This window comes from Ursus americanus, chromosome 17 (genome assembly GCF_024610735.1).
Source record: "Ursus americanus isolate L20-20 chromosome 17, mUrsAme1.1.p, whole genome shotgun sequence".
Classification (NCBI taxonomy): domain Eukaryota; kingdom Metazoa; phylum Chordata; class Mammalia; order Carnivora; family Ursidae; genus Ursus; species Ursus americanus.
In genome coordinates, this window is record NC_142143.1 from 8,564,581 (window position 1) to 8,588,943 (window position 24,363).

Here is a 24,363-nt window from a genome sequence, read left to right on the forward strand (position 1 = left end):
TCATTGGACTGTCAGAATGTCACTCCCTAGTCAAATCTTCAAGCTATTGGTGCAACGTCCAGAAAACCCGTCCAACAACAAGGACTAGTGCCATTGGTTTGACTCCACAGAGTTCTTTCCTGGTACCTTATTGGGTAAATAGGCGCGTCAGTCAGGTCTTGAGTCTCTTTGCTAGGGTTAATTGTTTGCTTGGAGTTTGGATGGCTCTGGTCGTTTGGCCCGTTGACGATAATAATGACTGTCGTTTATTTTGTGCCTACGTTGTGCCAACTACTGTTCTGAGTTCTTTGCAGGGATTTTTCTGGTTCAACCTGTGAGTTTCACATTCTCTAAATTTTACAGATAGAAACGAAGGCTCTAAAGAGATTAGGACACTTGCCCAAGGTCACCCAGATAGAAAGAAATTGGTGAACCCAGCATTGGTTCTAGGACTGTCTGACTTCTGAGCCTTCGCTCTTTTTACTGGTGCCTCTCCCTTCGTCCGGAATCTTACCTGCCAGCCAACACAGCATCTTAAAAACATTTCATTCCGAATGCAAGTTCCCCCATCAGTTTCTGGAGGTGACATTGTGGGAGACTAAAGCTATGGAGAGGTTGTCATTGCCGCCACCTCATTCTCCTCTCTGGCACCCGTTCCTCCCCACCCTAAAGTAAACCATCTTGGTGTTTCCTGACCAGAAGCCCATCTACGTCTGTGTTTATTTTCTCAGCTTTATTATTTTTTTAAAAGATTTTATTTATTTATTTGACGGAGACAGCCAGCGAGAGAGGGAACACAAGCAGGGGGAGTGGGAGAGGAAGAAGCAGGCTCCCAGGGGAGGAGCCCGATGTGGGGCTCGATCCCAGGACTCCGGGATCACGCCCTCAGCCAAAGGCAGACGCCCAACGACTGCGCCACCCAGGCGGCCCTATTTTCTCAGCTTTATAAATGAACATTTCTACCATCCTTGTGTGCCAAGCTTACCTCCTCAACCCTCACTGATCTCCAGCTCACTCTTTGGAGAGAGACCTCAAGAGCCAGAAACAAGGAGAAAGAGAATCTAAAGAGAAAGAATAAATTGCTTTAGAAATAAATAATTTATTACATGCAAATGGAACAGCCCTTCAGCTCCTGGGAAGCTTCCAGAGTGGCCCCTGATACAGTGTGAGACGTGTGCTCCTGGCTCCTTGCCACTAGATTCTTTCTCTGTGGCAGCTTTCAATGAAGTGAATCCAACATTCCAGCCAGGGGAGGGCAGGATGCTTAGGACCCACTGCCAAAGAGCCAGCCCCAGCCTCTGGGACTGAAATGATCTCTAGGAGAACAGCTCTGGACTCCAGCCTGCATTCCGTCTCGGGTAATTAACATTTTACCATCCCAAATCCCCATCCCCTGTAGCTTCAGTGGGATCACCGCCCTTGTTTCACTTCCTGATCCAAGCTGTTGTGTAACCTTGTTGGCACTGCTTTAGTAATAAAACAACCACTGTAACACTGTAATGCTCAACACTTAACAGACTTTCAGCGGAGGAAGACAGGGCATTTCACAAACATCCATTAAGATTAAGTGGCAGGTATTCATTCCTAGGGCAACTGCCAGCAGAAGGACAGAAGAAAGATCATGAGTCAAATTCTAATAAAGGTCCTAAGAACTCAAACCCTTATAAGAACATGCACATACCCCATCCTAGCATTCCAGTATGGGGATTCGGAATCAGAAGACACAATAAATGAGAAGTGTTCAGAGTTCAAAACCTTCCCTATCTACAGATTGGTTCTTTGTAACTCTTTTAACCCACAAACCAGTGCTTGGTTTTATAGTGAATTGTTGGACACATCTGTCTGCCCCAACTTAGTTGTAAGTTCCTTGAAAACAAATGGTTTCTTTTTCATCTGTGTATCCCTTAAATTGTTCTGATTATAAAAGGCCCCAAACAAATAATTATTCAGTAAATGCTTATTGAGTCTGTCAGCACTTTTCTAAGGAACAAGGGCTACACAGATAAATAAAACACCTCTGCCTTCAGGGACCTCAGGTCTAGTGGGGGTGGCCAAAAGGTAAAGATCATCACAGTGCAAGTGGCTTGGAAGGACACAGGAGGAACACAGGACTCAAGCTTGGCAGGACAGGGATGGCTTCCCAGAAGAAGTGACATCTACAAGGAGAGCTAAAGGATGAAATGCGGTTAGCTGGTCAAGGGGCTGATGACGTGTGGTGACCTGCAGTGTTTGCTCTCTGTGGTCAAGGATCAAGAGAGGACTATCCAGGAATGGCCAAAGCCCGTTCTTCCTATAATCTTTGTTTGGGAGGGCTTTCAGCTATCTATCCACTCCACCTCATTGTACTTTCCGTCCCCAGGAGAAAGTAGGAAGCTGGAACCCCTGTCGTGTTTGCCCACTTGAGAATAGGAAAATAATTTCCAAATAAAACTGCTGTTTTTCCAATAATAAAAGTAACACTGAGTAAAGATTTCAGACAGTACAGAGAGTTTTAAAGTAGAGAATAAAAGCTCTGTCTAATCCCTACTAGAGCCAACTCCTGTTAAAGTGAGTATCTTCCCAGACTCCTCATGAATAGACCCACACGTAGATTTTTTTCTTCCCATAAATAGTGGGGTGTGGTTTAACGTGTGCATCCTGAGAGCTCTCATTGCTCAGAACTGCAGCTTTGGGTGGAACCAGTCCTCACTTTCTATACTTATGGGAAGGAGGCCAATAAATCAACCAAATGTTTATTGTGGAGGATGATGGTTTCAAATTCCTGTTGCAGCAAATGACAAATTACCACCTGTTACAGGACTTTGGGGCTTGCTCAGGCTAGTGTAAAGTCAATGAACTGGGGGGGGGGGTCTGCTGCCCACTACCCCAGGGCTTATGGGTTTGCTTTGGTGGTTGTGGAGTCAATCCATGCCCTGAAAAGGCAGCCCAGGTCAGAGAATAACATGCTAGGGTGCTTTCCTATGCCGTCTTTCTCATTTCTTCTCTGCGTGCTACTTGGGGAAAATATTTTTTGTTTGTTTGTTCCAACTCACCCAGCTTTGAGAGTAAAAAAACTCGTCAAGCCCTGCACAATTTTATTTAGGCCAAGTGCAGTATGTTCTTGGAGTGCTATACTATTCTTAGAGCTCTATATGTAGGGTTCTATACAGTTGGCTTTTTGCTGGAAGGGAAGGCAGATTTGATGAGTGATAGCTGCTTTGGATAGCTACCAAAAGTGCTCTAAGCCATTCCAAGCAACAGGCCTTCCTTTTTTCCCTTGAGAGATTGCTCTGTGATCCCTGAACACATTGCATTGGCCTGGACAAAATCCAATGCAACGGGAATTTCTGTGAACGATTCTGCAATGACCCACAAGCTCAGGGTGACACAGCCAGCTGGATCTGCTCCAACTCTGATTTCTGTGGCACAGAACTCCGTCCACCCTTCGCACTGGCCTCTCATTGCTGTGAGACATTTGGAAGTGTTTGTAAAGCATTCTCCAATAACCATGGGAAGATCCCTGTAAAGGAACCTAATCCAAAAGACAAGAAGCCTGCTGACAGCTGATACTGCTCACTGGGGTGGTGGGTATGGCCAGAGCCAGGGCCAAGAGCAGTGGGGGAGGGGAACTTTCTAGAGGGTGCTGATTATAGAGGACACGCTTATAAGCATTTATTACATGTCTGGTAGCATTTATTGTAGAACAAAGCCCTTGTGAAAGACGCTATGCCACTTCTAAATCATCTCTCTTCTTATGACCACACTTCCTGAAAAGCTCCCTGTGAAGCAGCAAACATTGGACTCCTCCTATTTGCTGGCCAACGTTAGACCCACAGGAGGCTCGCAAGAGAACCAGAAGTGGCTGTTAATAATAGCTACCCTTTCACAAACACTGGCTTGCTGTGTGTCAGACACTACACTGAGGCTTTACCCAGATCGCAGCAGCTAATCTTCACAACCTTGGTTATCCCCATTTTCCAGATAGGGAAACCGAGGCACTGAGGGCTGACGAATTTGCCCCAGGTCACCACAGGTAATAACCTCACAGCTGAACCCAGACATTCTGACTCCAGTGAGTAAGCTCTCTTCTTTGCTGCTACGTCGCCCCAGACATGTGCCTTGAGAACGCCACAGTGCCGCCGGGGAGACACCTGGCCTCCAAAGAACAGTTGCCCTCATAGCCTTCATTAGCTCAACTCCAAGCTCCTTTCTCCCCCAGACTCAGGGAGAGAGGTGCGCCTCTTCCTGACTAGCTTACTGCCTCCGGTGGTCCTTCCTCCGCATCCCAGTTGGAAACTGGCTCTCCTCCCACCCCCTTCAAAGCAGCCTCCTTTCTTCCTGCCCTTTTCCCCTCTACTTCCTTTTCTCAGCCTCTTAAATTACGACCTGAGGCCGTCTCCACCGGTGCCCGCTCCTCCTTTAAACCTGGCTTCTGGTCCTAACGCTCTTCTGACACGATTTCTCCAAGCTCATCGGTGACCTCTTGTGGCCAAGATCCAAGAGCCTGTCTCAGCTCTTGTTTCCATGGCTTCATCACTACGTTTTACTCTGAGAATCTTCTCTTGGCTTCCCAAAATAGCCAGCTTCCCTCCTACCTCTACAACTGTTCATGCTCTTTTTCATACCACCTCTTTCTCTAAGCTCCTTCAAAGGAGTCTGTCTTCTCTTCTCTCCTATGTTGCCTTCTTGAGGGCATGGGGTGGGGGCGGGGAGCTGGTCATTGTCCTGCCTTCACCCCGAAGACGGCGATTTTCATCTCACCTGTCTCCAGCCTTCATTGGGCAGCCCGCCTGCTGTTCACCTTGTGCGAGTCACATACACTGAGTGTCCGTCTCCCCCCCTCTGGAATGAATATATTGAATCAGGTTTTCTCTTCTAGACTCTAAAATAATGACAAAGTCTGAAGCTTCTAGGCACATACCATGCCCAGGCAGGACCAACTATATAATTTGCAGCCATGCAAAGTGAAAGCATGGGGCTCCTTGTTCTAAAATCATTAAGAATTTCAAGTCGGCAACAGCAGAGCATCAAACCAAGTGTGGGACCCTTCACCTTCTGAGCGTGGGGCCCTGTGGGACTGCGGAGGTGGGCTGCACATGAAGCCAGCCCTAGCGCCAGGCACTATGCTCAGAATTGTGTATATATTAGCTTGTTCAGTCCTCATAACAACCTTAAGACGTAGAATCTGATGAGGAAACTGAGGCAAACAGAGGCTAAGTAACCGTCCAAGGTCATGTGTTTTAGTTGGTGAAACTGAGGAAAGTACCTTGGTTGGGTCTGTCATGAGATTCATGCAGTGAAGGATGGTTTCCTCCCCAGAGGCCCCTCAGGAGGACTTCTGGTGGCCCGTCAGCTGGGCCACACCCATCCCTTCCTCAGTAAGTATGTAGCCCTCCGTGCCCCTCCCTCCTTCTTCTGTACTGAGGTCTACACTTCCTTCACAGCTCAGTTCGAGCCCCCTGTCCCTTCTGGAGCAGGGAAGTCAGGCCCATAACTCTACTCCCTCAGAGTTACTCAGTACTCTGTGTAGTGTCGCTTGTCCGTTGCTTACCGTCCTGAGGCTCACTGATAACCAAGTCTACAAGGCTAGAGAGAAAACTTCTTTAAATCTCTCTCCACAACCTTATAACAGCTTATGGTAGCCTGCCTCACCCACCAGACTGGGAGGTCTTGAGGGCAAACGCTGTATCTGAATCTTTACTACATCTTTGATGCCTATAATTCTCTTGAAAGAGTTCTTTCTAGGCTCTGGACCTTTCCCTGGAATGCCTTGCCTCATTCTTCCCTCTCCCATTCACTCCTCATGTGTTAGCTTAGAGATCACCTCCTCCTCCAGGAAGCCTTCCCTGACCTCCACCTGTGGGTTAAGTGACTCCTCTGGGCTTCCGTACCCCCTGTACCTCCCCATCATAATGCCTGCCTCCCTGTGTCCATCTTTCCAACAAGGTTATGAACACCTTGAGGGGAGAGACCTGGTCTGTCTTATTACATTGCCTAGATCACACTAAGTTCTCATAAGTTAGTTTGAACAAATGAATTAATAAAAGTAAATCTTAAAATACATGTTGGTTAAAACTCCAGGCTCTTTAATGGCTCTCACCACGGGGCTAGGCCCCTGATGGATGCTTATGTAAACATCAAATGAGTGAAAACCAACAACTCCAGAATTTCTGTAAAGAAGGCGGCTTAGTGGCAGCAGTCGAGTTAGAGCAGAAATCTGGTTGGTTCCTCTTGACAGAATAATGACAAAGTAAGGATCCCCGGTGTGACAGTGGGGAGTTGGCATTGGGAGCATGGAAGAAAAGTGTGCTGGGCCAGGTGTTGGCCAACCAGGGCTTGCCAGTCACATCCAACCACTGCCTGTTGTTGCATAGCCCACAAGCTAAGAACGACTTTTACAGTTTTTACATGGTTGGGAAAATTAAGAGTAGTATTTTATGGCACATGAAAGTTAAACGAAATCCAGAACGTCTCATTGGAATACAGTCACGCCCACGCATTTGTATATCGTCTGTGGCTGCTTTAGTGTTACAGCAGACACGGATACCACGTGGCCACAAGGCCTAGAACATTCACTATCTGGCCGTTTACAGAAAAAGTTTGCCCTCCCCGGGCCTCTGCCTTCTTAACTCCTAGCCTGAGGAGGAAAGAAACGTGCTGCCAGTTGGCCACAAGGTGGCAGCATCTCACCACAGTGCTTTCAGCCGCATGGGCTCCTCCGAGGAACCACCGCCAGGAGTACAGGTTCTGGGCCCCAGGCCCTTGCCTGCCCTTGAGCAACTCCCAGTCCCACTAGGGAGCCAGCCTGGTGGTAGTTGTGGAGAGCAACAGAGCTTAAAAGCTAGAAGAGGGGCGCCTGGGTGGCTCAGTGGTTAAGCATCTGCCTCTGGCTCAGGTCATGATCCGTGGGTCCTGGGATCTAGCCCCATGTCAGGCTCCCTCCTCAGCAGGGAGTCTGCTTCTCCCTCTCCCTCCGTCTTCCAACCCATGCTCCTCTCTCTCACTCTCTCTCTCTCAAATAAATAAAATCTTAAAAAAAAAAAAAAAAAAAAACAAAGCTAGAAGTTAGGGAGAGAGTCTGGAGCCCACTCAAAGGGTACAGGACTGGCTTGGGAAGGCCAGTGGCTTGGGGCAGGTAGGCAGGCTTTTCTGGATATGCTGGTTTTTTGGTTTTGGTTTACTTTGTATTTTATATATGAAGAGTTTTCCAAACAAACTAAAATTGTCTATTTTACTCTAAACTATCCATGAAGAAAAGTTGCGGGACTTTTTCACAACCAGATAAGACTGTGGCCCTCTTCCATGCCTGGAACCAACCAGACCGCAGAGCTGAGGTGAGGTGGGGTGTGCATTGGGGAACATGGGGTCCTGCCAGGCAAAGTGGCCCACAAATGGAATCCCTGGCAGGTTTTCTGTACCTTTCTTTCAAAGCCTGGGCTTTGGAACTTCTTCCACGTGGATGGGCGTTTAGCCCCGTGTGCCCACTCACTGTGAAAGTGGCAAACACAGAGGGAGGGAGCAGGGAGAGAATGTCCCAAGAGGGAAATGGTGAAGCCCTCGCTCTAGCACACCAAGGAAACACAGGCTGGTAACTAAGCTTCCCCAAACGTTAGCCACTGTGCTGAGTGCTCTACTCCCCACAGCCTCTGGAAAGTGGCACCACGATTATCCCCATTTTACACAAAAGGAAACCCAAGTTCCAGGTGTGAGGCAGCTTGCTGGGTCACTTAGCTGGTATGTGGCTGAGAGGGGAATCCAGCCCCACACTGCCCATCCTGAGGACTAGCCTGGCCACCGAACGCCTCAGCTAAGGTCCTGGCATGCCCCAGCACCACCCTACAGACCCCAGCTCCACCCAGGGCCTTCCTTGCTCACCACTCAGCCGCAGGCCTAGCTCACAGTGATTATGCATCGAAGGAACAAGTGAACAAAGCCTTCCAAATCCTGCCGTGAAGTGCCTTTCCTTGTCCAATCAGCCAACTTCCAAGACCTTCCAGAAAGAGGTGAGCCAGGGAGTCCAAGCTGCACTCAGGAAAGCAGAATCACCAGGCATGGTTCTCGGTTCTTAGCATAGGATGGCATGTGCTTCTCCCTTGCTTGTGCCCAGAGGACCGTGGCCACAGCAGGCATACCGCCTGCTCTTGCTTTTTCCTCCTTCTCTCCTCCACACGGCTCATGCTCTTGCTGCTTCTGTGACAGGTCCTAGCCGGTCTCCTATGACGCAGACTTCTGTTTCTGGAGCTGTTTTTTCGTGGCTGCAGACAATGCCTAACTTCTAGCTACTTTACTGGATGAAAACTGGTCTCCAACTGGCTGTCACTTGGAGAGGCCATGGGTAGTGCTCCAGATGGGTCCAGATAACTAGATTCTAACCCTTCCTGTGACTTGTTGGGTGACTGGAGACATTTCCTCACAGCAAGGCTCTCACCTCCTCATCCCATTTTTGTGTTAGCAATTTGAAAGGAAGCACGCAAAATCATCCCTGAGCAGCCAGAGAGGCCTGGAGGCCTGGGCCCACCCAGTCCGGAGCAACTGGGAGAGGGAGACTGTTCACTAAGGACACACGCCGAAAAGAGAAGTCTCCCCTGAGGAAAGGATGGTCAGGAAGGACTTTTGATAACTCAGTTCTTAGGAAATTAAGTAGCAGACAGCAGAGTCCTGTTTGGCCTCCACCTACGGGCTCAGAAGTCGGGAACAAGATTGAAAGGGTTGCGATCAATTCCAGAGCCTCTGACACCACCCATGCTGATTAGCCTGGCTTACCGTCTGTATCAAGTGGCTGTCAAGTTTTCAATCATTTAACAAAAAGGCATTAAGTAGACACTGTGGATACAACAGTGACCCAGACAGGTGATGGACAGAATGGGTACCCCAAGGACAGAATGGGTACCTCTCAGCCTCCGGCTGATCTAGCAATTACTCAGCCTAAGAACACAGTCCCATGTGCACCTGCCACCTTCCAGCCTTCTCGAAGGCACCCATCCTCTCAACCTTGGTCTGGCTCAGCCTGCCAAGCCCAGGGTGCCTGTTGTGCACCAGGCCTCCTGCCACTGGAGCAGCAGGGAAGACGATTACAGTGACAGCTGCTTGGCCCTCCGGGCGGGGGATAGAGGGAGACGACCGTGGCACACAGCCCGCTGACAGACTACAGCCGCGGTGCAGGGCGAGGCTCACCTGCCGCTAAGGGGGCTTTGCCGACGTTGACTTGTGACACTCCAGCGAGCGGTTCTCACTTGGCCTGGCTTGAGGAGCGGGGAAGTTTCTCTGCCGTCAGCCCTGGCTGCCTTTTGGGGGTGAGGACGCTGTCAGGCACACACAGGTCTGTCCAAGGTGCTTTCCACGCAGGGCTCGACTCAAAGTAAAGGAAGGCGAACAGACTGGGAGGAACCGTAACAGGGCGCTCTGTGGAGTAAGGCAGATGTGTGCACATAAACACACCTGTTCCGGGGAGTACCAGGCAGTGAAGAGCTAAGCAAGGTAACTAGAACAAGACGGAAGATGCTATTATGTCAGTCACAGAAAGCAAAATCGTTGGCAAATCAGCCACCGTCTCTGGACCACAGCATTCTGTCCGAGAGCCCGGCTGCACGGGGGCTGCACAGGAAAGCGCCTCAGGGAAGCAGCCGGGGGCTCAAAGCCTGCAATGCACTGTCTTTCTCAGCTGGCGTGACTTCACCCCCCGGGGACGTTTGGCAGCATCCGGAGACATTTGTGGTTGTCTCACTGGAAGAGGTGTTGCTGGCCTTTAGTAGGTAGAAGCCCGGGTGCTGCTAAGCACCCTACGATGTTCAGGACAGCATCTCCCCCAAGAGAGACTCTGTGGCTCCCAGACGTCCCCACCAGCGTTGAAGGCGAGAAGCCCGGGCTAGAGGAGCAGGCTTAGCTCTTGGGAGAGCCGCGCACTTCCTCATCTGAAAAGTGGGGACAATAAGCCCTGAGCCGCTCATCACACAACTTTGTGAGACTCAATCCCCAAATGTCCAGGAAAGCCTTTTCTAACACTGTTAAGGGCTCTCTCCTGAGCTTTTCTTAGTTTGAAAACTGCAGGTGACTAAAGTACATAACACAGTCACTGGCATATAGTAGGCGCTCAATAAACCAAAGAGAACATCATCATAGTAAAATCCAAAAAGGCCCATTTCCCGTCTCTTGGGGTAAAGGCCACCTTTTTTTTTTTTTTTTTTTTGCCTGTCCATTCTATCAAGTTCTCTACAGGCAGAGGGCATTGGCGTTAGCAGAGGCTATCTCGAAACACCCTTGAATGATCAGGGACAGGACTAACCATACACCCTGAGGACAGAAGACACAGGAGACGGGGAAGTTTTGCCAAATCAAGGGAAGGCCTCCAGCCCCATGCAGGAATCTTGTACTTCCCGCTCCTCTGGGGTAAGGTCCAGGTGGCAGCCGCCCCAGGGTCTCAGCGCTCAGCTGCCTCTGCTCATCGGAGGTCAGCCCACCCGAGGAGCTGTGCCAGTGGTTGGCACTTAGCCTGCAGAAGCCGGACCCAGAGTGGGCAACTTGCTGGTGGTGATGGGTGACGAGAGCGCCGTTTCATCCTTGCCCCTCTGGGAGCCCTTCTGACGTTACCGGCCCTGTGGAAGCTGCCTGCTGCGTGGGGACCAAGGGCATCCACCCTAAACTTGCCATCCATCCGAGAATGCCAGGTGTACCCTTGAGATTTGATGAGAGAGAGGAAACTCACGGCGTGTATGCCAGCGCAGGAGCGGAGGGCGGGCGTACTAAAAACTGAGAAGCCCAGAGGCAGACGGAGCGGGCTGGAGCTTAGTGCTTCAAGATCCTCTTGTCCCAAGTGCTACTGTCTTGTCCCGAGCCTCTCAGGGCTGGAGGGGGCCAGGGGCCATCCTGTCCAAACCTCTAAAGGGGATAAGGAAACAGGCGGGCAGGGAGGTGACCTGCCTGGGCAGCCAGCACTCCTCCCACTACACAGCATTGCTCCGTCATGGTCTCCCGCCCCCTTGCTCTTATGAACAAAGTGGCAAAACCCCCATCTTGGCACCTGGGGAAACGGGCAGAAAGGCAGGCCTGGCTCAACGCTGCAGTGACTTGGCGCTTTCAGTCTGGATCCTCCTACATGTCAGGGCTGGGGAGGAACTGGGCCTGCTCTGGGTCAGAAGAGGGGAAGGGGATACAGGCGGCCAGCTTCTCTGGGAGGGGAGGCACAGGAAGCCTTTGGGAAGAACCCTGGAGCTGGTCCCTTCCCTAGGCCTCCTCCCTTGTACCCAGAGGGGTCCACTCTCCCCACCAAGGGTGATCTCTTTCCCCCACTGCCATTTGCCCACCGTGTCTCATATGGTCAAGGTGATGGCCTCGAGCGGAGGGGACACGCTCCATCACCTGGTTTTCTCCTCCCCCTTTCTTCCCTTCTAGAACAAGCACTTCCCACATTGCCAGCACTTCCCAGGAAGTGTTTAATACTCAGAGAAGCTCAACGAGGTGGGTCAGGGTCCCCTGCCCTCCCACCCCCACCCTTGAAGCTAGCCTCAGAATGAAGAGAGGAGCCCCTGGGAAGCAGGCTCACCCTTCCTTTCCTCCCCACCGCCAGAGACCAGGTTGTCCCCCCAGCAACAGCACCACACCATCCTACCTCCTGGTTCACCTCTGTGCCCCCAGTGCCCTCCCCCAGGTGCTGCTGGTGCCCCAGGGTTTTTGCAGAAGGAAAGACAAAAAGACAAATTGGGTTCAGAAGTAAGAGGCCGGAAGAGGCCGCCTGGTGGTGCTTCCACTGGGGGACTCGGCCTGTCGGCTCCCCCGCGGCTGTGACCCCAGCCTAGGCTGGCGGAGCCTGCAATATGGCAGTTTCTCTGTTGTCCATTCAAGAAATCTCTCCTCAGACCCCTCTGATCACACAAGTGGGGAGGGGCAGCGTGAGACTTTAGGCTGCTCTCCCTGGCCTGGCATTGTGGCAATCAGGCCAGGCCCCTTTGGGGAGGCGAAGGCTCCTAGACGCAGCCTGACTTTTAACGGGAGGCAAAGGCTGGTCTTTGGCTGAAATGCAACTAGAGAAGGCACAGAAGTGCTGGCAGGTGAAGGGGGCTGAGGGCCATCTGGTGAGGGGGGAGACAAATGCCCTTGGCTGCAGGGCTCAACCTCCCATACCACTTGAACCCCGCACCCGTGGCCAAGCTCTCTCTCCCTGCCCTGGGCTGCACATCAAGGCACTTTTTTAAAGGGAGGGAGCAGCCCCAGGCAAAGGCACCAGAACCCCCATATGTGTTTGCAGTGGGCAACAGCCAAGGAGGTCTGGACCCCTGGGGCGGAGACTAAGATGGTGGGCTGGGGGCGGGGGCGGGAAGGGGATCTCAGTACGAGGGCTCTCAGAATGGCAGGGTCAGATTCTGCCACTGGCTGAAGGGAGGCCTGCCCCCCATTTCACTCTAGGTCTAGCACAGGAGCCTGTAGGAACCGGGCCAGGAAGGCCACAGCAGCCGGTGTCCTAGCTGTCCTCACTGCACCTTCCATCTTGAGTTCAGAGCCTAGGTCAAGACTGGTTCCCTGGCCCAGAGCCCCATCCGTCCTGTTCCCTTTTATCCCACCAAACCTCTTGGGGGACCAGAAGCACCAGGAAGCCCAGGGAAGGAGAAGTCAGGGAGCTGGAGCTGCCCTGGAGACCCCATCACATTAGGCATAAAGACATGGGCTCACCCCATCTGGGGACCCGGGAGGGGGTCTGGCATAAAGGAGAGCAGACGTGAGTCAAGCTTCCACTTCATGTAAACAAGAAGGAGTGACCCCTGCTCGGCCACTGACAGTCTTGTGGGGGCGTGTGGTCGTCTTGAGACGCTACAGACTCTCACGTCTGGGACTGAGGGTCCCTGAGGCCAGGATGGGGGCTGTCGGGCAGGGAGCGAGTGAGGGTCCGAAGCACAAACTGGTGCAGGTTTGACCTGTATTCTCCACAGGACAGGGCTGGAGGCATCCAGAGGTCCTACCCACTGCTGGCTTATGGCTCAGGAAATCACACAATTGCTGGTCTTGGCAGGACTGGGACTTGTTTTACCTGCAGAGACAAGTGACACAGGCAAGGAAGACGTAAGTGAAGTGCTCGGCGGACTCGTCCCCCGCTCCTCTCCTGTGCACCGCCCATACCTCAAATTTAGGGGCTGGGGTCACTGTCTCCTTCCCACGCTGCCGAGCTGGAGTCAGTAGGGCCCCCAGGAAAGCAAAAGGAAAGGGTCTTCCTGTCTGATACTCTCAGCAAGACAGTGACCGTTTGGGATATCAAGGGATCTGCCACCTCCTGACCTCAGCAGCATTGGGGGGAAGGATCCAGAATCCCAATCTACAGCTATAATCGATGACTGAAAAAGTCTTGCCAAGAGGTGGTGTACCAGTAGCTGATGCTGTATGCAGCCTCCCTCACAGCTTACAAAGCACAGCCAGTCATTCTCTCAGCTAATCCCCCTGGGCAGCCGCTGCACCATGACAAGCTGTCATTAGCCCTGCCTTAGAGCTGAGGCCAGCGGGGCCACCAGCTCCCTGAGCCAGTCAACACCAGCTCCAGCACCTGGCCTTCCAAATCCAGGCTCAGCTCCTTCTACCGTGCAGGCACCCCAGGGAAGGGGTCACCAGGGTCAGTAGGCTGATGCAGGGCCCGGCAGCGCGGCTCAGACCACATGCTTAGGGGGGTAGTTTTAAGACAGAGGATGGAGGGAGCACACTTCATTGAGGGGAAAGCTGGGGGAGAGAAAGCTGTTCTTCCCCAGGCCAAAGGAACACGCTTCTCCTCTTCCCAGGCCCTTCCATCCATTTCCACTTCCTTTCGACTCCAAGTGGAGGCCAGTGGCTTCTCTGGCCGGATTTCTGCTCCGGGAGCTGTAGAGGGGAGGGGAGGGGGAGAACTGTGAAGCAGACACTGCCGTTTCTGGCCCTCCAGGCGTCAGGCTGCTGGGCCTCCGTCCTCCTGGGCACAGGCTGCCTTTCTCCCAGGTGCAAGCTGCTGAGCTCCTTCCTGCGGTCTGTCTCTACAACCGCAAGGGGCACCTCCCTGGCACTCACACCACCTTCCCGTATCACCCCAGCTGTGAATTTAATTACTGTGGTGGCTGCCTCCTCTCTTGGGCCATTAGTAAGGGAGACACTGAATAGCTGAACAGGCTCCAGTGGAACACCCCCCCCCCCCAAGCTCGGCTCGCCACCACCCTGTCTGGGCAGACTGAACTCGCTCCTCGGGACTTGCTACAAGAGGCCAAGCTCGACGGTGTGTAAGGCTTAGAGAAGGTGGGAGGGGAGCTGGATGACTGTGCCCCCCATCCCCGGAGGGCTCCAAGGGTCAAGGGGCCTGGGTCATCTTCCACGGTGGTGCCAGGCTGCCTCTGACGCAGCTTCTCTGGTGATGACTTCTGTTGTCCCGCAGTTCCCTCGCTGCTGCAGGGACACAGCTATCCCCGCTTCCTCTCCTTAGTGGCTTCTTCTATTTGCTCGGCCTGCCGAGCAGAGATGGAGTTCCTCCCCGGGGGCAGTAGCACTTTAGAGGCAGGTAAGCAGCTCAATTTCTGCTTCCCGAAGCCGGGATGGAGTGTAGCTCTGGGGTGGGAAGGGCGGGCCGGCTTCCTAGGCCTGCGTTCTGCCCCCGCTCCTGCCCTCCTGCCTGGGGAAGCTGGGAGAGGCAGTGCTGAGAGCCCAGGTTTGCCAGGGTGTGCCTCCCACTCGTTCCATCGGCCGTGAAAGCCTCAGGATTCCTCTCCATGCCTCTGATGAGAGATGGTTTGAGGACACATTCTTTGTGTGCCATCACTCCTTCAGCGCTCGCTGACTGAGAGCCAGCATGCGGAGGTGTTCGGCAGGACTGGGGAGAATCAGACCTGTTCAGGTTACCAGGGAAGAAGACATAAATGGCCTTTTTTTTTTTTTTTAAACAAAGTATATGTGGCATGGGCAGCCCGAGGGAGATTTGAGGGAAGGCCGAACTTCAAAGGGAGCGAACACTGAAGTGAGACCCAACGTTGGGGTGGGAGCTGGTGGAGGCACCTGGGGCGTCAGGGCAAGGACGCTGATTGGGATGCCAGACAAGGACCATGGGGTCTACCTCCCTAGGGGTTTCAGGACTTCAGAGTCCCCTTTCCTGGAAGATTCTTCCTCTGGATGTCCAGACAGCGTTCTCCCTCCCAACATTCAAGTCTCTGTTCAAAGGCCCCTTTGTCCCTTTGTCACAGAGGCCTTCCCGATCACCCTTTATAAAAGGGTCATTGCCCTCCCCTGCCCTTCTGTTTCCAGTACGGTATTCACTCCGTAAGAGCAGGGGCTTTGCTTGTCTGGTTCGCCGTTGTACCAGGAATTTAGAACTGTGCCTGGCACAGAGCAGACATTGCAAAGATACGTATTTGTTGAGCGAAATGGAAGATCAGGCAGTGGCAAGCGACCTAAAGGTTCATACCAATACTAACAACAATAACAGCATCGACAGATCTTGGCTGGGCAACGTACATGCCCTCACTCACCCCGGATGGTGATGAAAGCCCTGGCGAGGCCCAGGGGAACCCAGAAGGGCAGAGGGATTATGACATGTGCCAATGAGAATAAGGACGCTGGCTGAACCGGGTGGGATCAGTGTCTCCAAGGGTGCTCACTCAACTCCCCTCATCTTGCTGTGTGGCTGGGACCCCGACTGGTAACAGTGCTTGGCTTTATCAAGTCAGACCTTCCAACGCCAGCTGGGGCATGACCCATGATGCTCAGACTGACACTGAATTTTGAAACTCTGTCTTGACAAGACAGCTCTTGAGTAGACTTATCCTGGACCTGGAGGCCCACAGGCCTGCTGGGGAGCTCTCAACCCTAGAAGCACTTCCCCAACCTTTCATTCCAGACAGGGGCCCAGATTTCCAAGAGAGATTTGAGACTGCCAGCCCCCAGGGATGACATAGGTTGAGACTGAAGTCCCAAATCCAGGCGCCCAGTGGCCACAGCACTAGGAGCCAGACCACACTGCCAGTTAGGGTGGCCCCCCATGCACGAATCAGGGAACCCAGGAGAGTTCTGGAAATGCAACTGTCACTGCAGTCACCTCAGAGAAGTCCGGGAAGAAAAGCATGGGCCCAGCGGACCTTGGAAGGTCAAGACTCAGAGGCACTCTGGGGTGTTAATGGCCACTCTTCGCTTCCTCTCCACTAATGGGATACCAGGGGGAGAGTCCATTGGTAGGAAGCCTCTGGCCCCTCCAAACAGTCTTTGAAGATGTAAGGAAATGGCACTAACCCTAGCCTTCTGGACAAAGCCACAACACTTTGTGCAGGGCCCTGGGAGGCGGGGCACCATGCTGCCTATCTCCCCGTGCGCCCATGGACACAGAGGCTTGCCTCTCTGCATCCCCTATCGGTGGTTGTGAGTTCTGTGCCTCTCTGCATCCCCAGGGTGGTTGTGAGTTCTGTGCGACAGCATTTAGCATGGGTCCACCCGGCACCTGCTCAGGGAATGTCTGTGCCTTTCTTCCTTCCCTTGACCATGGTCAAGAGTGTTGGCCATTTCCCAGTGATCTTCCTGGGGGGATGGGGAGGGGCTCCAGGATATCACCTGAAACTTCCTCCCCCCCAGCCTGGTAGCCCCGTGAGAATAGGGCCTTATCCGAGTGTCGTCATAATCCACTGCTCTGGGGACCCCCTACGTGGGAAACACTCAGGACACTTATTTAAAACGCAGATTCCCGAGCCCAGCCCAGCGGTTCAGACTCCTCACTGTGTTTTAACAAGGCTCTCCAGTGAATGCTGCTCCCTGAAATTGGGATCTCTGACCCAGAGGGCCTGTCCCAATCTCCTGGGTGGACACGGGTGGCAGTCTTGGGAAAGATGCTAAGTGCACACAGTGCAGAAACAAGGTGTCAGTTGAAAGAAAAACCAGAAGGAAACGAGCTCAGCTTCTACCAGTAGAGGGGGCAGTGAGCCTTCAAACCACCAGGCAACCCCCCTTCCCCCCACCAACCCTGACAAGACACCCACCCCACCATCCCCAGACCTAAAGGAAGGGATTTCCGAAGGTTCTCCCAAGGGCCACACTTGGACCTGCAAAAATTTGCATGCTGCTTGACAACTATATACTTCTTATCAAGCAATTTTACAGGCTGCCAGCCTTAGCTTTTCTATTTTTCTCTTCCACCCACCCTATCCATCAGCCCAGGCTCTCCCTTGACAAGAGGGCGGCAGGCAGAGAGAGGACAGAGTCAGAATCAGGAGCTCAAAGGACCTCAGAAACCCTCTCTGGCTCAGCTCCTCCTCTTCTCAAACAGTCAGCCCTAGGGAGGGGAAAGGATGGGTCCAGGTATGGGCAGCAAAGTGCTGGAAGCTGAGATCCCGCATCATGTCTGTTCTGATGATGTTCTGAATGTTCAGTGTAGGAAAAGGACCCTTTCCCTAGATGAGGGCGCTAACGTAGTAGTTAAAGTGATTTCCTCCCAGACGACAGTTCCAAGAGTACTGGAATTACTAGCTCCAACCTTGGGGTCCCCATGCCATCAGGAACGCGACCCTCTGTCAGACAGAGTCGTGGTGACTTAGCTCCTGCCTGAGATGAGGCACCAGGACAGCCCAGCTGCAGTCAGACGTTTGGGAAGCTGGAGGCCGAGAAAAGGGCCTGTGGGGAGAGGGGTCCTGCTTCTTGCCCCTGCCTCTGAGGGAAGCACACGGGAGCAGGGAGAGGAAAGGGCTCATCAGCAACCTGACCATCTGGACCTCGGGAACAGCATGTCCAGCCTGGTGGCAGAGGCTGTGCTGGATGAGGCCTCTCTGTTTCTTCTAAGGGACGGAGAAGGAATAGAATGGAGAAGCATCCTGCTGGGCATCCCCAGGGCCCTATCCTGACTGTCTGTGCCGGTGTGCCCGGCACTCAGGAGAGAGCTTCCCCGGGGCGCAGCCCCATGCGCTTGGCTGGCTGCTGGGCACCGTCCGAAAATGCTCAGAGGGCCGCGGCAGAGGCAGCGACCAGCCAAGTCCTCCACGCAGAGGGACTTAGGAAAGGCGGCAGGAAGGGACAAGACAATGGACCTTTCGTTTCTATGGAAACAGCACCTCAGGGTGAGGGGCTGAAGGAGCGAGAGCTCCCACTTCACCTGCAGTCAGAACTTGGGAAATGGGCCTTTTCGTGGTTGGGCTCACACCCCCCCACCCCCACCCCCGGCCTTCCCTGCCAGCTGTTCACCATGGCAACCTTTCCTCCGAACAAGAGGTGCACGTGGCAGAGCGACTGGTGTTGGGGAGCCAGGGAGCCCAGCGGGAGTAGGACCGGGGGCCACCACCCCTCCCTGACAGGACACAGGCCCGGGCCTGGGCTTGAGTCCTGGGACCACGGGGTGCACCTCCCCGAGCTTCTACCAGCCGCCTCTGTGGTAGTCGAGGGGAAAGTGGGAGAGAGCGTCTTGTGCAGGACCTGGCACACGGACGTGCCCGAGAAATGCTTCCTGGCCAAATGGAGGTACAGCACTGGCACCCCGTGTCCCAAATCCACAGAGCCCCCCAGGCCTGTCCTAAGTCGGAGAAGCACAGACTGAGCGCGCGGCGTTCTGCGGCCGGCTGGGGAACCCGCGGACGGGAAGATGGCCGTGACCCTTGCACTCGAGCCACTGTCGGGTCAGACAGTGGGGGCCACCGGAGACCTGGAAGCACTCAGGCTGCCCAGGGCAAGGCCCCACCGTCAGCTCCCTGGCCAGGTGGCAGGCCAGTCTCACTGCTGCCGAGTGCCACAGCCACAGGAGAAATCCCTTCCACTCGGAGGGCTGCCGCCGGGAGGAAAGGCGCCAGCGGCGGCCCCGCTGTCACCACCAGCCTCCGGAAAGGCCCGCCCCGGAGAAAGAGACAAAGGCCCGGACCTCCAGGGGCTCCCAGAGTGACAGCCAGAAAGACACCACCGCCAGGCACAACCTCTCCTGAATGCAAACACCACTTAACAAATAAGCACAGGGAAGAACCAAGTCAAACTCCAACAGAAATGAGGAAAGTGGGTCAGGGCACTGGTGGGGCACAGGTGAGGGTGGGGTGTGTTTGAGCTGGTTGGATCGTGATGACAGGTGATGTGGCAAGGAACAAGGTTTCTAGAATGAGCCCTAGACTCAGAGGCAGAGGTCAAGGCTGGGTCAGGCCACTCAGGCTGCTTTGTCTGTTTCTTCACTGACAAAGGAGAACGTTTCCAAGCCTCCGGCAGTAGTGACGATCGCTCTGCGACTGCTCCACGTCCAGCAGTGTTCTGAGCACTTCGCATCCTCAGAGCAGCTGGGCAAGGCAGGTGCCCTTCTCCCCTTTTATTTATTTACTTTTAAAGACGCATCTATTTGTTAGCGAGGGAGAATGAGAGAGAGAGCGCGAGCAGGAGGGGGGCAGAGGGAGAGAGAGAACCCCAAGCAGCCTCCACGGCCAGCACAGAGCCCCACGCGGGAGCTCAGTCTCGAGACCCTGAGATCATGACCTGAGCTGAAATCCAAGAGCCAGACGCTTCCGCCACAACGGAGCCACCCAGGCGCCGCGTCCCTCTGCCTTTTGGAGAAGGGGAGGTGAACGGGGACCTTCCGGGACAGGCTGGGAACGGAGGACGTCGGACCGCAGGGCCCGCGCTCTCCGCATGCCAGCCAGTGGCCTTTCTGCAGACAGGAGGCGACGCTCCCGGGTGAGGACGGGGGTCTGGCGCGCACGGGGCCGCGGGCGGGGGGCTCACCTGAGATGTCGGCACTGGAGCCCTCTCCGGGCCTCCTCCCGGCCACGAACTGCACCTCCGCGAAGGTCTGGGCGGAGAGGGAGCCGCTCATGCCGTTGGGCGCGGGGGGACCCTTGGCCCCGCGACCGAACAGCCTCTTGCTGAAGCGCCTGCCCTCCTTGGCCGCGGTGGCCTCCCCGTTGGCAGCTTCGCCCTTGCCGTTTCGCACAAGCGCCTCCGGGGGTCTGGGCTTCAGGTCCACGCGCAGGTGAGAGACCATCCTGCCGTCCCTCCGAGTCAGCTCGCCGCCAGCGGGAAGGGGCTCCACGGGGGGCAGCTCCTGCTCCAGCGTGACCAGGTCGTCCAGGAAGCTCTGCAGGCGCCGGTCCGTCTCGCCGCCTCTGCCGCCCTCCCCCTGCTCCTCGGGGTCGCCGCCGGCCTCCCGCTGCTGCCGCGCCGCCCAGCGCATCATCTCCCCGGGCGGGTGGCGGCTGCCCGACACCAGGGCGTACTTGGGGTTGATGAGCTTGCGAGCCACGGTGGAGGAGTAGTGGGGGCCCAGCCTCCCGGCGCCCCCGGCCAGGTTGAGCAGCTGGTACAAGTTCACCTCCTCCGAGATGGCATACAGCTCCCGGAACTCCACATCGAAGGGCTCCACGTTCTGCCCTGTGAGGAGGAGGAGAAGGTTCCTGTCCACGTAGGAGGCGCTCCAGGTGAACCTGGGAACGTGGGGACAGAAAAGCACGACACGTAGGCCCGGCCTGTGGCCTCGCCCTGCCGGCAGCCCCCCCAGGCCGTAGCATCTCCACACCCCGTTTCCCCCCGCCCCCACCTCACCTACCACGGAGGCCGGATGCCTCGCTGCCTGGACCCACATCCTCCCTCTTTCCCGGGTCTTGGCCTCACACGCAGAAAGCAGGCAAGGGCATGAGAAGTCAGGCCTGGATTCCAACCTGGTTTCTACCCTTGTACGCCTGGTCAAGTGGGGCTCATGGGGCGTCACAAAAGTGTTGTGAGGCTCCCGTGTGACACCACACATAAAACATTTAGCTCTGGCTGTGGCGCAGACACACACTGAATATGAATAGGTAGGGATGGGGCTGCTGCTGGTGGTGGTTTTATTGATAGAGAGAGAGAGAGAGAGAGCACAAGCATGGGGGAGGGGCAGAGGGAGAGGGAGAAGCAGACCCCCTGCTGAGCAGGGAGCCCGATGTGGGGCTCCATCCCAGGACCCGGAGATCATGACCCAAGCTGAAGGCAGACACTCAACCAGCTGAGCCAGCAGGCGGCCCTGCTGCTGTCATTTCTGTGGCTCTTCTCTGAGTCTTGAGAGCACTCGGTGTCTGGGAACCCCCACACTTTAGCCTCGTCAGAGGACTTCTGCCACTTCCTGATTGTTTCACAGGCCCAGGTCTCTTGCCTCACCTAGATTTTGGTTTACTTGGAGGAAGAGACCGCACAGATATACAGTCTCTCGTGTTCCTGGTAATTGACTTCTGAATCGGAATTCGGGACACATTTCCTCCACACCACACCCTTATATTTTTTTGTTTTTTTGGCATATGAAAATTTTTTTATTGTCATGTTTTCGCCATCAAAGCTTACGATCTTGGTCTTTCCTTCTTGCCTTTGTATTAGGCGAAAAGAGAGACATTGGCTATTTTGACAACCTTAAAGCGAACTCCAGGAACGGCACCGACAGCGTGACCTTTGAGGCTAAATCCAGCAACCAGAACCTCATCGTTTTTCCTCAGTAAAACTCAAAAAACCATCATCGGGTACAAAGGCTGTGACTTTTTTGCCGTTCTTGATCAGCTGGACCCTGACACATTTCCTGATGGCAGAATGTGGCTGCTTGACTTCAACCCCTGCTTTTCCCAGCACAATTCCCTTTGCATGGGAAGTGCCTCCCAAAGGGTTGGCCCTCAGGGCTGTGCCCAAAGGGGTTTCCTTGTACTGTGTATCATGCCCCTTCTGATCTGTTGGCCATGGAGCTTCCTGGCAGTATGAGGACTACGACACTTCCCTATCCTGCTGGCACCACAGGCCTGAGCAAAAGACACCACACCCTCACATTTCTTTCCCAGATCTGGTCCATTCTGCTTCCTGATTGTCCCACCCAATAACTAGCCTCAAAATGCAACCAGTTGCTGTGGACCACGAAAGGCAAGCCACGTTTAATGCCCAGTAGGAGTTCACCCACTTTCTGGAATAATCCAGTAGCCAGAAATTTTGAGGGCAGGGACTGGCCAGGAGGCTCTTCTTTGCCATTAGATCAGCTAATACCTCTTAAACTCATGCCTGTGGGGGCTCCGGCCCAGAGTCTTCCTGACCATGTACATTTGTTACCACAATTAAAGGCCTCTGGGGTTCTTCTCTGTCCTGGCCTAACTCACCTGTAAGATCCAGTGGCTACTTTGTCACCATCTACCATTAGGAACGTTGATGACAGGGTCCCCTTGATCTTCCCCATGGGCATGTAGAAGCCAACACCTGTCACAGAGCGGACACGGATGTTCTGTTGAGAAGAGGAGAAAGGCACTGTCACTCATGAGGCTCCGAGCCAAGTTTTGTGTGGGCAGAGGAGGAACCGTCTTGTCCGTGGAACCCTGCCTGTTGGTTCCTGTCTATATTAGACTCTGCTTCCTATAGCCGTAGGGTGGAACCCCATTTGGAGAGCAAGAGGAAGTGAGCAAATCTTGCTTTGCTCATAGATGAGCCCAGGGTGGTTCCTGCCTGCTCCCAAAGCTCCCCAGAAGAGGACCACAGCCCTAGCTTTGATCCTGACAGTGACTCTGCAGGGTGAGCACCCCAGGACTGGGCCACAGCTGCCCCCTCAGCCTCAATAGTCTTGAGATAAAATTTAAGCTGGGCATGTCATTTAGGGTTATCAATTCGCAAGGCCAGGTTTTAGACAGAAAGGTGTTGAGCTCTTGAAGTTCACCCGCGCACCTGAACTGGCAGAGGATGGGGCAGAGGCAGCCTCCATCTCATCTCCTGCCCTTCTTCCCCACCCTCCACCTCTACCCCAGGGATCCAACTTACCCGAATACGGAAGTCGGTGAGCTCTAGGCTCTGACACATTTCCAAGAAAAACTTCACACCCGCCTCATCCAAGATGATATATACTGGGACCCGGCGCTTAAAGGCAGCATCCACAATGTCTTGGAAGATATCGCCATCGGTGAAGAGGTCCATGACCACAGCAATGACCTGGATGGGGAAGGGCACTAGTGAGGCCTATGGTGACTCCATATCTACAGTGATACCCTGTGGCCCAGAGAGGACCGGCTGGGCCATGTAACTGGAGGCCAAGAGTCAAACACACCCCATCTGCACCACTCCTGGGTTCTCCATGTCCCCGCCCCCCTCTGAGCACATCTGAGCCTGGAGACGGCCTCTCTGCTCTGAGAAGTGCCTGGAGGTCCAGGCTGTGCTACTTGTACTTCATCCTTGACAAATCCCCACTACCCCACCCTGGGCATTCTCCAACAGCTCTTCAGAAGCCATATCAAGGAGATCTAGGAGGCTGAGGAAAGTTGGTCCTAGTGGCCTAGGGAAATGAGTAGGCTCAAGAAGATGAGATCACTGAGAAGCATGGGATGGACTCATTTCTACCACCTGCAAATCTGCTCAAACCCCTTTCTCTGCAGGCCCGGCTGCTTTGATCTCCCTAGAGCTGTGCAAAGTTCCATACTCCCCTTGGTGTGGATTCAGGTAGAGCTCCAGTTAGCTCAAACTCCCCCGGCCTCCAAGTGGCCATGTCAGCCCACAGCACCCTCAAGTCAAGCTTACTGCCTAGGACTCCTGATTTCCAAAAGCCCGTCCTAAAGATCTGTCCTGGAAGATGAGGCTTTCTGCAGCCTGAGGCAGATCTGTCTTTCTGACCTTAGCTTTTTCCATTTGCCTATGCAAACCTTCCTCTGCTCCAGTGGCAGGGTTTTCTTGCGGGTCCCAAGCATTGTGTGTGTGATGCAGAGGAAAGGGCACACTTTGGGGTTGACAGATCTGGGTTTTTTTTTTTTTTTTTTTTTAGATTTTATTTATTTATTTGACAGAGATAGATAGAGACAGCCAGTGAGAGAGGGAACACAAGCAGGGGAAGTGGGAGAGGAAGAAGCAGGCTTCCAGCGGAGCATGGAGCCCCATGTGGGGCTTGATCCCAGGGACCTGGGATCATGCAATGAGCTGAAGGCAGACGCTTAATGACTGAGCCACCCAGGCGCCCCAACAGATCTGGTTTTAACGACTTCCTGTGTATGTGACCGTAAGCAAATCACTTAAACTTGGTGAGCCTCTGTTTCCTCATCTGTAGAGTGGGGATCCACTTTATCCTGCACCTTTATTTTGCCTTCAGGAGTCTTAAATAAATGGTAATCACTGTATGGTTGAGGGATTCTGTTAGTTGTTGCAACTGAAATCCTGAACTCAGGCCAGGCCTGGTACCAGCTCCACCGCTGACACATCAGTGCTCCAGCTAACAACAGCACCTGTCGCAAAGGGTTGTTGTGAGGCTTAGGGAGAGAAACCATGAGAGCACTTAGCACAGTGCTCGGCACATGGTAAGCTCAGCAGTGGTGTCCTCCATCCCCACCACCCTCACACACGTGCTCTACCATCTCGCTGCCTCTACAGACCCCACCCTCATTCACACAATATTATTCACAACTGTTCTTGGCGCCTACATTTCATACTCAATCATCCATACAAGTTAACATTTACTGAGCCCCACAGGCAGAGGGAGGATCTAAAGATAAACTCTAATCCCTAACT

The 24,363-nt window shown here is 54.0% G+C and overlaps 1 protein-coding gene and 1 pseudogene across 2 annotated transcripts in view; both read right to left on the minus strand.

The window, feature by feature from the left end:
- Positions 1-55: 55 nt before the first annotated feature.
- SACK1F (scaffolding CK1 anchoring protein F) overlaps positions 56-24,363 on the minus strand; it is a 44,060-nt gene continuing 19,752 nt past the window's right edge. The window contains exons 2-5 of one of the 2 annotated variants that reach the window (XM_045779769.2): positions 22,636-22,803; positions 21,987-22,108; positions 19,612-20,256; positions 56-12,976 (exon numbers count right to left, since the gene is read on the minus strand). In XM_045779769.2, the coding sequence (XP_045635725.1) occupies positions 12,973-12,976; positions 19,612-20,256; positions 21,987-22,108; positions 22,636-22,803 (939 nt within the window). In that variant the 3' untranslated portion in view covers positions 56-12,972. Of the gene's footprint in view, positions 12,977-19,611; positions 20,310-21,986; positions 22,109-22,635; positions 22,804-24,363 lie in introns of both variants that reach the window. The other variant, XM_045779768.2, reaches the window with a different exon arrangement.
- On the minus strand, positions 20,454-21,932 carry LOC123780899 (small ribosomal subunit protein uS12 pseudogene; annotated as a pseudogene).